Source organism: Magnolia sinica, chromosome 13 (genome assembly GCF_029962835.1).
Source record: "Magnolia sinica isolate HGM2019 chromosome 13, MsV1, whole genome shotgun sequence".
NCBI lineage: Eukaryota > Viridiplantae > Streptophyta > Magnoliopsida > Magnoliales > Magnoliaceae > Magnolia > Magnolia sinica.
In genome coordinates this window covers 83,255,380-83,268,784 of record NC_080585.1, presented here as the reverse complement: position 1 = coordinate 83,268,784, position 13,405 = coordinate 83,255,380, and the positions used below count along the sequence as shown (strand labels likewise).

Sequence of the window (13,405 nt, the reverse complement as noted above, 5' to 3'; positions counted from 1 at the left end):
TGGTGGAGCGCTTTCCTTCTTCCGCATTGACAAACATCATTAAACATGAAACATTTTTCAAATTCCGCCTTATGTACAAAAATTCAGAGTTAACGGCTCTAAAATAAGTGTCCAAAAAAGAGTCTTAATTCTCTAGATCTCTACGAAGAAGCTCTCATGGGATGAGATCGGACGGCATGCAAAAGGAGCCTTAAACATTAGAAAATAGGTTATTATTTGAGTCTAATTTCTGAGTGCCCCCTCGATTAACGGCTACTGTATGTTTTTGTTATCGTACGCCTCGCTAGCCCGTGCGTACTCGGTTGAGTGGTCTTAAGCACCACTCCAGGTGGAAAACCCCGTACTGAGCGCCGCCTCTGACACGAACAACTCCGACCAGCCTTCCCTCTCTTCTTCTCCATGGAGGACGAGGATCCCCAGTTCCAAAACCTCTCCATCCCGGGACCCACGCTAGCATCCCTCATCCAACGTTCAATTTCATCATCGACGGACATCGATGGGCTCCTCTTCGGCCACGTCACCCACTACACCCCTTCTTCCCTTTCCGACTCGCCAACCCCAAATCCAACCCCTTCCCCACGCCTCACCGCCACCATAACCTCTTTCCTCTCCTCATCCAACCCACTCTCCTTTTACAACTCCCTCGGCATTGTTCATCTACCTTCAATCCGTCGAATCCTCCCTCCCTCCATCGTCCATCCGTCCCCTACCATCCTCGGTTTCTTCATCTCTCGCCGCAGCACCCCTCTCCGCCCTTCCATGCGAGAGCACGCCATTTCATGTTCCCTCGCCCAAACCCTAGCTTCCCTTCCTACAAATACCGACGACCCTCTCTCCCATTTCATCTCTCCCTCCTCTCCTCCTCATCTCTTCCTCCTCCTCATCTCTTCATCCTCTCCCTCCCTCTCTATCCACACGCACGAGTACCGGGCCTTCCAGCTCCGACGCACCTCTCATCCCGTCCTCGATCCAGTCTCTCTCCATGTCATCAACATCGGTCCCGCTTTCCGAAGCCATTATGGCGCATTCTGTCCGAGTTCGCCATTCCCATGGCTCCCGTTCGGAACGTCCTTGGAGGAGGCAGACAGGGAGAGTTTGAACCGTGTGAGGCGGACCTCGAAGGAGCAGCAGGGGTTGGATGCATGCGCGGAGGGGTTTGAACTTGGGAGGTTAAGCCGGTTGATAGGATCTGAGGCAGGAAATTACACGTCGGAGGTGGAGTGTTTGTATTCGAAGATGCTGGCAAAGCTGGAGGGGTTAGCAATGGCCGTGGAGAAGAGCTCGGCGAGAGTTCTTGATCAGGTAAGGGGTAGAGACGGCGGGACAAACAAATGGATTTTCATTTCTTTTCTTGTGCTCAACGTTACTTGAATTGGTGTGCATTTTACCAGTAGTTTGCCCTGATCTCTCAGCATGGGACTCAGTTAGTTATTCGGTCTGGTCAACCAGCGACTCAGCCAGGCGGGTCAACAAAATGATATATAATAATAATAATAATAATAATAATAATAATAATAATAATAAAAGGGTTTTGCTAACATCTCCTCCCCAGAATGACGTGGGATGCCCAATCATCAATTGGTTTAAGGGTTTTTTTGTTGCAGCCATCCATTTTTTATGAGCCATATATCACATGTTTAGAATTATTAAACTAGGGTGCTGCTTTGGAATCATAAGCAATACATAGTGGGACTGGGATCTATCGAATGGATGTTTCAAGATGATGATTGGAACTATCCTGTTTCTCCTCTCAATCTTGACTTTCCATTGTCCATGTTATCAGTCAGATGCTTAGGATCATATGCTTGGCGTGTTTTTACACCATTGCCTTCTCTTAGTTGTATGAATGAATGAATGCTTTAAATTGACGATAGGTCCTATTTGTCATTTAAAAGCTTTGGGGGTGTTGCTAATGTCCCAGTGAAGGCGGGGATGTTAACAAAACCCATAATAAAAATACCAAAATTTAATAATAATTAAAAATAAAACTGCAGTTATTCCTAGATTCCAAAAATTCCTAAATAACCGTAAAATGTGAAAAAAATCACATGTTTAAACTAATAAAACCATGAGATTTTAATCTCACATTATTCACATTTCCATGATTGAGACATCATGTGGGCACTGGGCAGTCTTAATTTTGCCCATAAAAATGTCAATCTTAATTTTTTAAAAATTCCAAATAGAACTAGAAGTCATTATTACTTTATATACAATGACTGTCATCTTCCAAAAGGATTTCAACATCTATTAGAATCGAAAGCTAATTGAACTCAAACCCATTAATTAGTTTGAATATGAATCTAAAATAGAAAATCCATGACTATCATCATTTAACCCCATCAAATAATCTACATCTCCTTTTCCTAGTGTGACGTGCTAAGTGACATTTTCATCACTGTTGTCTTGTCTTGGACTCCATAACCTGCCATGACATAAATCATCTTAGAGGCATAATGAAAGAGAAAGAACAACGGCACAATAGTGTTGTTTTAAGTTTAACCCATTCATTTGACAATCCTCCAATTGCAAGTTGTAGTGGGCATGCATTCAGTTATCAGGTGTTATTGCTTTAAATGGCTTCTCTTCTTTGATAGATTTAGTTGAACATATTCCAGTTTCTTTCAGTCTGAAGATGTACAAATCTGACTTAAAATATGAATGATTATTTTGTAGAATGACTTCGTAGGCTATATGTTTTTATTTCTTTTAAATAGATTAATAAGTTTCATAGGTGCATAATGGCTAAGGTATTTACCATGTTTTCACTTTTGATTAATCTCCACTTCTTACAGTACGATTGGTGCCAAAATCTTCTTAGACTTCTCCTAAAATGGCAGTCTTGCTAGTTCCAATAATTAAATTCATATTAGAAGTTAACTACTAACAAATTGTCAGACTAAAAAGCTAAATAATCATACTCCAAATGCCTGTCTTGATTTGCTACCTCATGTATTGAAAGCTCTAATCAATTCAGGTTGCTGAAATTTATTCAAAGGATAAGTAATTACTTACATTTGATGTTTGAAATCTATTGACATTATCTAGTGTTTTCCCCACCACCATGTGGCTGCTGCATTATCTGTCACAAGTCATAACCTTCGCAGCAATCTCTTCACCCACCTCTTCAATAATGCCATTCAGCATCTTGAACATTGTTTCAGTATTTTTTTGTGATGTTAGATGAATTAACTGATTCCGTGAAGTATACCTGAAAGGGCAATGAAAACAAATTTTTTTTTTTATGAGAGTTCGTCCTTGTCCGTTATTCCATCCATCACACGTTCTAGTCGATTGACATGGTTATGCCAATTCTCTTAAAGATTCAATTTCCTTAGTGTCATCTTTAAGAAACTTTCCACTAATTTCTTTCTTTGTCGGACACTTCAAATTTGGACCAAATTATCAAGTAATTTCAAACATCTCTTCAAAATTATTTTGAAATATCTGCATTAAAAGGTACAATTGCATGAAAAAGATCGATTGAACACCTTGCAAGCCTTAAATCTTTCTTTGTCCAACAAAGGCTTCAATGTCATTTGTTTATATGACTTATTTTTTCTCGAAAGAAAAGTATTGAAAGAGGTAATTATCTTTTCTTAGATCCATTACTCCCAAATTTTGCGTTTCTACCTTCATTAACCCTTTTTTCCTTTACGCCTTATGGTTTCCTCCTTTTCTTTTTCAAAGTCTTTTGTTGTTTTTGCTAAATGAGCTTCCTCTTGTTCTTTATGTTTTCTTTTCCCTCTCTAAAATTTAAATATTTGTTTTCTTTTTGGTTCAGTCACCTTACAACAAGTGTCACACCCCAACCTCGATTTTTGAGCGCCCTTGGCCCATCCACCAAGATTACTGGGCATGACGATGAGGATTATAACTATTTGCATTTATGAGCACACATTTCAAAACACACAACCCAAAAATAAATAAATTGATAAATGAATAATGATCAATAAATGAGTTTAACAATAGCTCAATTAGTCTCCAACACTTATTCCCAAAATCAAATGGATAAATCAACTAAATAAATCAAATAAAAGAAGTATTTATACTTTCTAACATTTTAAAACAAATGCTTCCTCGTCTTGCCCCGAATTTATTACCGCTTCGCTTCAAGCTTTGTGCAACTATAGTTATTGTAGAAGGTAATTATTAGATAAAAGAAGTATGTTATATCTAATATAATAATTTTGCCATCTCCGGAATAATGCCAATCCAACCCATTTGTGAAGAAAATATCACCCAGTGAACCAACCAATAGAGCTACTAGTATAACTTATAAATAACGTCTTGTTGGTGAATCGAAAAATATAAACATTCACTAGTTTGGCTAATGTTTAACTTGGTAAAATGAAATGGTTGAATAATTGAAAAATTGAGATTATTTAGGAATACCAATGTTTTCAAATGGCATAAGTGATCCCGTAGACCCTTGGGGGCTGTGTGCTTATGCGATGGCATAATCACATGTGTGATCGCACAACCCACCCAATCATTGTTTTTTGAAAAAAAAAACAATTAAGTGAAAAATTCAAGGAAAAATGAAAAAACAAAAGAAAAACTATTTAAAAAACCTACAAGTTTGGGGAATTGTTTTTTTTATAGTTTCATTAGACTACTAGACTATTACAAGTCAACTAAAAACTACTCGAATGCATTACTTTAAAATGTGAAAAAAACAACATAGGAATTATATTGAGAGAGAGAGAGAGAGAGAGAGAGAGAGAGAGAGAGAGAGTCTTGACGGTCAAAGATTTGACCATTGGGAGGTTCAATAACGCATAACTATGGCTTATGCAGTCGCATACGTCTTTATGAGACTGTGTAAGACCCAATGACACAATAACCATATATGCTACCGTGGCATATGCGGTCCACTAGTCCAAAATGGCATATGTGATGGCATAATCGCTTACGTGATTGCATATGACAACACTGAGGAATGCACATCGAATATTGAGATTATGCATTGAATTTCTAGTAGTAGATCCATAATAAAAAGGTATTTGTGATTGTTCCAGAAGATAAGAAACAAAAGATACAATAGAACTAGGAAAACTATTGTGTGGGGTCTATTGAGCATAGGTGCATATATGAACTTCATGGGTTTGCATTTTTACTTGATATGGGAAACAACATACAACGGTGGTCCCTATGAGCTAATTGTTCTACACTTCTTACATGGTGTAACTTGTTACATCTATCATGAGTGGGAACTTAATTTTCTGTCAGAGGAAGTACCTTTGGTTTGTTATTGCATATTCAACTCCTTTTCCTTAGTATTCTTATTTTCTTTCCTTTATAAAATTTCAGACATAGTCATCAGTGTCGTAGTTATCATCATCATCATCATCATCGTCATTGTTGTCATTGTCGCCCTGTTCCAACGAATTGTGGTAAGACCAGGGAATTCGGAATCGGTTATGTATACGGTCGATACGTAACGGTAATAGTCTGGGCCGTTACGCGATACGGGGTCGAAACGGGCACCCCCCCGATTCTGTATGCGTAACGGCCGTTACTGCCCCGTAACGATTAGGGCGTAATGGTCCAATAACAGCTAGTTTTTTTTTTTTTTTTTCTTTTTAAGGTCCAATGTTTACTTTTTTTGATACTTTTTTCTTCCAAACTCTTTCTAAATCATTCTATTGCAATTTTCGACCACTCTTAGCTTGAAATTGCATATAAAAACAACTTATATTAAAGATTTTCTTGATTCGAAGCTCTGAGTGCCATTTTCCAGAAATTCCTCCAAAATAGGTATTTATACTTTTTATTTAATGTGTTGCTGTTTTAATGGTAGAATATGATGTGTTAATCATAATAGAACAAATTAATGTTTATTTTACAGATTGTTGTTGTGATTTTATATTTTTTTATAATTATTTTCTATTTACGCACTATTTTTGGCCTTTTTAAAAAAAAAATTTCAAAAAATCAATTTTTATTCAACGTGTTGCCGTTTTAATGGTAGAATATGATGTGTTAATCATGGTAGAATATGATGTGTTAATTATAGTAGAAAATATTAATGTCCATTTTTACAGATTCTTATCGTGATTTTATATTTTTTTATAGTTATTTTCTATTTACGCACTATTTTCGGCCCTTTTTTTTAAATTCGAAAAATCATTTTTTTATTCAATGTGTTGCTGTTTTAATGGTAGTATAGGATGTGTTAATCATAATAGAACATATTAATGTCCATTTTACAGATTCTTATTGTGATTTTATATTTTTTTATAATTATTTTCTATTTATGCACTATTTTTGGCCTTTTTTTTAAAAAAAAAATTCGAAAAATCAATTTTTAGTCAATGTGTTGCTGTTTTAATGGTAGAATATGATGTGTTAATCATAGTAGAACATATTAATGTCGATTTTACATATTCTTATTGTGATTTTATATTTATTTATAATTATTTTCTATTTACACTATTTTTGGCCCTTTTTTTTTTAAATTCGAAAAATCATTCTTTATTCAATGTGTTGCTGTTTTAATGATAAAATATGATGTGTTAATCATAGTAGAACATATTAATGTCCATTTTACAGATTCTTATTATGATTTTATATTTTTTTATATTTTCGAATTAGTGACTTTATGTTTATATATATATTTTTTATATTGGACAAGTTTTGGAGCTTCTTAGGGTTTAGAACATAAAGTCATCTTTATTGATTAGATTTTGAACACTGTATATAAATTTAGAATTGCAAGTAGACTCACAATCTTACATAGACATAGGTCATATCTAATCTATATTTAGTATCTACCTGAAATATCTGGGTGTGGCCAACAAGTAGGGATATTGGATGACAACATTGTCAAAGGATTGGTGGTGCTAGGCACCAAATGAAGTGCAACTATTGTGATAGACTAGTAACTGGTGAAATTACGCGTGTCAAACAACATTTGGCATATCGAAAGGGTCAAGTTGCAGGATGTACTAGAGTACCGAAAGAGATAATGATTTTAATGCAAGCCAATCTGTATGAGTTGAAAGGTAGGATGCGGCTTGACAGGAGGTGGTTGATCCTGAATATATGGGTGTTCGTGATGAAGATATTATTGATTCTGACGAAGATTCAGATCGGGAATTAACTATATAGCCAGGAGAGAGAGCTTGCACCTAGCTCGTGAATAGGAAGAATGTCGCTGCATGTTTGGCGCGAGTGGGTCAATCAGAGGGGTGGGTAGGTTTGGTCGGTTACGACGTATGTTTGGGAGCCGACGAGAGACATCTCCACATGATGCCTCTATACATTTGGATGAAGAAGTAAATGAGCCTAGAAGACCCTCTATTGATCCAGTCCTGTTTAGGAAAGAATCAACTAAACAAAAGAAAAAATAAATGTGGAGTAGAACTTCTGTTGAGAAGCTAGGTAGGGCAGCAGGAAAGTTTTTTTATACATGCCAACATACCTCCTAACGCGGCCAATTCTCCATATTGGTAGGTGGTAATTGATGCAGCAGCAGAAGCTGGTGAAGGAATTAAAGCTCCCACGGCTAGGGATATTGGGGGGAAATGGACAAATGCAGAGTATGTGGATGTGAAAGCATACGTAGATACCTTTAAACCTGTATGACAGGCCAGAGGATACACGATCACGTGTGGTGGTTGGACTGGCCCAACTAGACGTAGCATGATCAACTTCATGGTGTACTGCCACTTAGGAACTATATACCACAAGTCAATTGATGCCTCAGACGTAACAAAAGATTCTAATTATATTACTGGACTAATGGATAAAGTTGTGGATGAGAAAGGAGAGGAGAATGTAGTGCAGATTGTGACAGATAATGAAGCATCATATAAGCTTGCAGGACATAAATTGATGAAAAAGAGACATCTTTTTTAGTCACCATGTGCTGCCCATTGTATTGATCTTATATTGGAAGATATTGGGAAGAAGAAGAATGTTAAGGAAATGGTCGAAAGGGCAAGAGAAGTGATGACGTTTATTTACAACCATAATCAAGTAGTCGCAATAATGAGGAAGTTCACGAAAGGACGAGAGTTGTTGAGGCCTGTGGCGACTAGATTCACAACAAACTTTATACCATTAGAGAGTTTATACCAACATAGGAGAGAATTGAGTGAGATGTTCGCTTCCCGAGATTTGCTCAACACAAAACATGGTCAGAAGACATCAGGGACACCGGTTGAAATTGCGAATACCATACGGGACAAGAAATATTGGAAGAGGGTCAAGTCGATCTTAAAGGTGATGGAGCCACTAATGAGGGTACTTCGTCTTGTTGAAACCGACGAAGCACCTACTATGGGCTTCCTATACGATGCCATGGATAAGGCAAAGTTGGCAATTCAATGTGATTGTAGAAGCTGAGAGTCTTATTAGAGGATGATGGACAAGAGATGGACAAGACAACTCCATCACGATCTTCATGTAGCAGGTTACTACCCAAATCCTAGGTACAGATATGCCCAATCATTTGTTGCGGATAATGAAGTTCGTGTCGGGCTAAAGAATGTGATAAAGAGATTAGAGCCTGATTTAGATATGCAAATAAAGGTGTTGAATGAATTAGATACATTTGGAAATCGCCTGGGTAGCTTTGGAGATGCTCTTGCACAACATGCAGTATTTATGTTGCAACCGGCTGAATGGTGGATGAATTTCGGAGAGAGTACGAAGGCTCTCCAAAAAATTACAGTAAAAGTTTTGAGCCAGACGACAACTTCTTCTGGCTGCGAAAGAAATTTGAGTTGTTTTGCGCTTATTCATTCAAAGAATAGGTACAGATTGCAGACTAGGACATTGGATAGACTTGTCTTCATGCACTACAATATGAAACTAAGAATGCGACGACATCATATGAGTATTACAGTCGCCGATGACATAGAATACTGTCCAATAAACTAAGACAATATTTATGATGAGGACGATCCGCTTCTACCTTGGCTGGAAACAAGGGAAAAGCAAATTGAAGAGGATAGTGAAGAAATAGAAATTGATGACCCCCTTATACGCACAACGCAACAAGAGAGTCGTGCAGATGCAGTAACAGGGGCAGCTTTTATGCCAAGTACAGCTTAAGATCAACAAAAGAGTACGAGCAGTGGTAGCGTGACCGTGTCGGATGATGGTGATGATGACGCCCTTGCCCCTGGTGCTGACACTTCTAATGTTGCTCAGCACACCATACAGCCGTCTATAGATCGTGATGCTGATAAACATCAACAAGGTAGTACACGAGGTCGGACTTATGAGTGTACCGAGTCACGATACAACCAGCAGGAGGAGGGTAGGTTTAGTGGTGCACCGGGTCCGGGAGGTCCGAAACATTAGCAGGCTCATGGTCCTGGTTATTATGATGGATATTCTTACGGCCAATTGGATTATGATTATACTTATACTAAGCGTGTTCCATCACATTCATGTTGGAGTAGTCCTCCCGATCCATATCCATATGATTATAGATATCCAGATCCAGATCCAAATCTAAGTTACTCATCACAGACACTCTCAATCTCAAGATTCTCAACAGCCTGAGTACGGGCACCAGTATGGCTATTCGACGGGCACTGATGGATATCCTTACTCGGGGTCAGAGTCGTTGCCTAGTTAGGATCAGTCCTCGGGTTTCGTTGATCTAGTATTTCCTTCTGGCACTGGATATTATGGATATGTAGCACCTCCACCTATTGGACAGCCTTAGCCTGATGATGACGATGACGATGATGTGGAGGTCGAGCAATCACAAAAAGGCAGATTTTCATTTTGTTAGTGACTTGTGATTGTAAGTATATATTTGTATTAAGGTAAGCATTTGCAGCAGACAACTCACAACAGTATTATTGCAAGCAGCCAAGCACACACTTGACACTGCCGAACTTGTATTTAAAATAGCTCCCCTGACAACCAATCAAGTAAACCTTAATTAAGTTGCAGAGGAGTATATCAGACACTACTATTTTTATATATTCTTGACTTGAGGACGACAAGTCACAAGACAGGAATCACAGTCACAGCCACAGGTATGTTAAATTGTTAATAACTTAATATAGAATAAATTATGAAAAATAATTGCAAACACCTAAACATGTAAGATATTTTCATATTACATTCATTCTAATATATCTATCATTAATAGTAGATAGTTAGAAAATTTAATATATGAGTTTTGCAGTCAAATCCAGGTTGTTTGGTTCATAAATTCATCAGACAGTCCGATACAACTTCTCACCAAAGAGTGGACCGTTACACCACCATAAATATGTTTTAATTTATAAATGAATGCATATTTGGAATGCTTAGAATATTCCGGATTTAATCCATATTTTTTCATATTTTTTTGGCAAAAAAAATAAAAAAATTGCACCGTTACGGGCCGTTATGCCCCCGTATCGCCGTTATACCCCGTATCTATATCGGTATCGGTGGGCACAACACTGTTACGCCCACCGATACCGATACGGAATACAAGACTTGTTATCTATTTTGGGCCATCTGTGAGAATTGAATCCATGACAACATGGTTAAAACCCAAAAGCTCTACTGGTTGAGCTAGGGTGACTTCTCAAAGAGAAAAGATGAATTAAAAGGAAAAAGGTAAAGAAGATACGTTGTAAATTTTCAGTTGATTCGAAAGCTACTCTTTGAAGGGGTGTGAAGAGAACTTTTATATTGATTTGAGCCTTTATTTCACCTTTGTAATCTTCTTCTTTTAGACATTTTCATTGTACCTATTGCACACTTTCTCTCTTTGGTAAAATCTCTCTCTTATCAATTAAATATGCATGCAATATTGTTGTATCCCACCCTCTCTAGCTATGTTGCAGAAGGCCTTTGATCATGTCTGTGGTTATGATGGGTTATTTCATGATGATAGTGTTTATTCTTCTGGATTTTATGTGGGTTTGATCGGCTGTTATGGGCTAGTTACAGAAGAGGTAGGAAGAGCTACATTGTTTTGGCTGATACTTTTGCCCATACGATTGTTTCCCCTCTTTGCTGTACATTGAATCCCTTGAGGTGATATGTTGGATTGGATGGGTTTTTCTCCTCCACAACTCTGCCATCTTTGGTAGATGATGTTTCCAACCAACCTCATGGGCTTTCGAGCTCACAAAGGTAGGACTTCAACTATATTTTGTCTGGCGATCATTTCCTTTGGATGATGGTATTCCTTCTTTGGTAGATGGATACCCTTTTGGTGAGTGGATGCATATGCTATTCTGAACTACTAATGGATATATTTATGCTGTGGGAGATTGGATGACTAATTTTTGGGGTCTTTTGCCTATCTATTATTTGATGTTCTCTATTAATATATGAAGTTAAATTTGAAATATATGGATCTTTGTGATATACTCGTATGTATATTTAGTAAAAGTAGCTAAGAGTTGTGGAAATTGGTGACAGTAATCTTCTCATAGCCTTTTATTCATACTATTTGAAGCGTATGTTTCCATGCTACTTTGTCCGACTCAGCCAAAAATTTCTCGATCTAATTTTTAGGTCTACAATGTGGACATTTCGTTCAAAGTATTTAGCATTTACTTCTGTGTTTTTGACAGGAAAATCGAAATATAAAGTTACAATGCAAAATTTCAGGAATAGAATAAGTCGGATGATTGGAGGCATTTTGCTTTTACATGGTGGTAACATTTTTCTTTCCTCCAATTTGTTCTTATTGCTATGGCATTATTTTGTGTTTAGCTTGCCTTGGGCAATGAAAGTGTCTTCCATCAATTTTTGGATTCCAAACTGTTACTTTGCCAATCTTCTGTTGTCATCAAACATTCTACATTTTGCGAGCCATACAGCTCACCATTACCTACTTGAATTTGTGATGACAATTACCCATAAAATCAGATCGTAATGTTGGGTTTGATTGCATCATTGAATGTAACTCTTTTTTGGGTCTTCTTTTATGCTTCATGAGTTGTTGTGCTTAAGATGAGTGCATTTAATATCCGTGGATGCTTTTCTCAACAAAATGCAGGAAACGTGTTTTAAAACATGAAACATGTTTACATGTCCCACCTCATATCTCTACTCCATATAATGGAAGGAACAGGGGCAAGGCAACCTTTTTCTGCACAATTAATTTTCTGAATAGCTAAAATCAGTGTTGTTAAATATTATGAGAAGGGTTTTGTAGCAAAAGGATGGGCATTTAGGTTGTTAGGTGAGTCGTTGGGCCGCTGGACGCATTCCTGCTTTTCAATATGAGGAGACTTTGATACTCTAATAGAGTGTGGTGCTTGACACACAAGCACTAAGAAATTGTTCATATGCCATATAACAAACTCAAATTAAACCATACAAGTCGTAGGCCCTGATTCAGATGGCTTTTAAACCAAAAATTACATTGATTTTTTCCCTAAATGGTTAATTGATAGATATTTAACAGAGGGTCAAAATATAAACAGTCGGTGGTTCAAGTTTGATAACAAGTGTTTACTAATTACAGGTTAGGATTGTTAATTAATTTTAATTTTGGACGATGACCTATCAAAAGTGCGTCCCATGACTTTTGGGTATAGTTGAGTTGATGTACAATTTCAAAGTATTGGAGTATTAACAATCCCACTCTCCTGGAGTATGAAATAACTCCCTTTCAACGGCCTCTCCACCCTTTTCTCCCATGTCTCGCAAATTGCTTACTCACTCTCCACATGCATTGCAAGTGCCATATCTACTAGTTTTATATCAATCATAAATTGAAAATTTAGATGTCGACTCGAGTATACGTGTAGGGTTTATAACTCAACTCCAAGGTGTTTTAGAATGAAGTATATTTAGTTCTTTTTGTGTAAGTTGTGAGTAGAAATTGTTGATTAAAATTTTCTCTTGCTATTATCAATTTCTTGGATGCCTTGGTTCTTAGATCTTTATGTGCATCTTCTATTACATTATATTAAATTGGAATGATGATACTGCACCTGGGGGATAAAAGGTGCCACATGCCATTTGGGCGGTTCATATATGCTGTGGAACCCACTCATTTGATTGCGGTGTGGCGTTTTTCGCTCCACAAGCACGAGGGAAAGTATACCTAGATGGTTTGGCCATGTGCATTGGAGTCCAAGAGGTTCATCGGTTAGGAGTGAGTTGTTCAAGTCAAAGCTATAAAAAGGCGAGGGAAGGCCCAAAAGGATATGGGTGGAGGTTGTAAGAAAGTATTTGATGGCCTATGGTTTAAATGAGGATGTGGTTCTTGATAGATTGGAAATGGCAGAACATGATTCATTAGTTGAGCCAATTGGTTGGGATCAATGTTTGAAGTATCAATATTGCTACAAGTTTCGATGGCCGAGGATACAGAAACAATATCAATATCGCTGATAATTGGAAATGTGGGTAGGGAAACAGGGGGGAAATAGTGGAAATTTTCAGTGAAACTTTAGGAGATGCTAAAATACACACATTT

At 37.4% G+C, this 13,405-nt stretch overlaps 1 protein-coding gene across 9 annotated transcripts in view; it reads left to right on the top strand.

The window, feature by feature from the left end:
* The first annotated feature begins 237 nt into the window (after nt 1-237).
* Nucleotides 238-13,405, top strand: part of LOC131223929 (uncharacterized) — a 29,723-nt gene continuing 16,555 nt past the window's right edge. For 6 of the 9 annotated variants that reach the window (XM_058219523.1, XM_058219520.1, XM_058219522.1 and 3 more), the window contains exons 1-2: nt 239-1,302; nt 11,547-11,627. In XM_058219523.1, coding sequence (XP_058075506.1) covers nt 400-1,302; nt 11,547-11,594 — 951 coding nt within the window. In that variant the 5' untranslated portion in view covers nt 239-399 and the 3' untranslated portion in view covers nt 11,595-11,627. Of the gene's footprint in view, nt 1,303-11,546; nt 11,869-13,405 lie in introns of those variants that run through there. The other 3 variants (XM_058219521.1, XM_058219519.1, XM_058219527.1) reach the window with 3 other exon arrangements.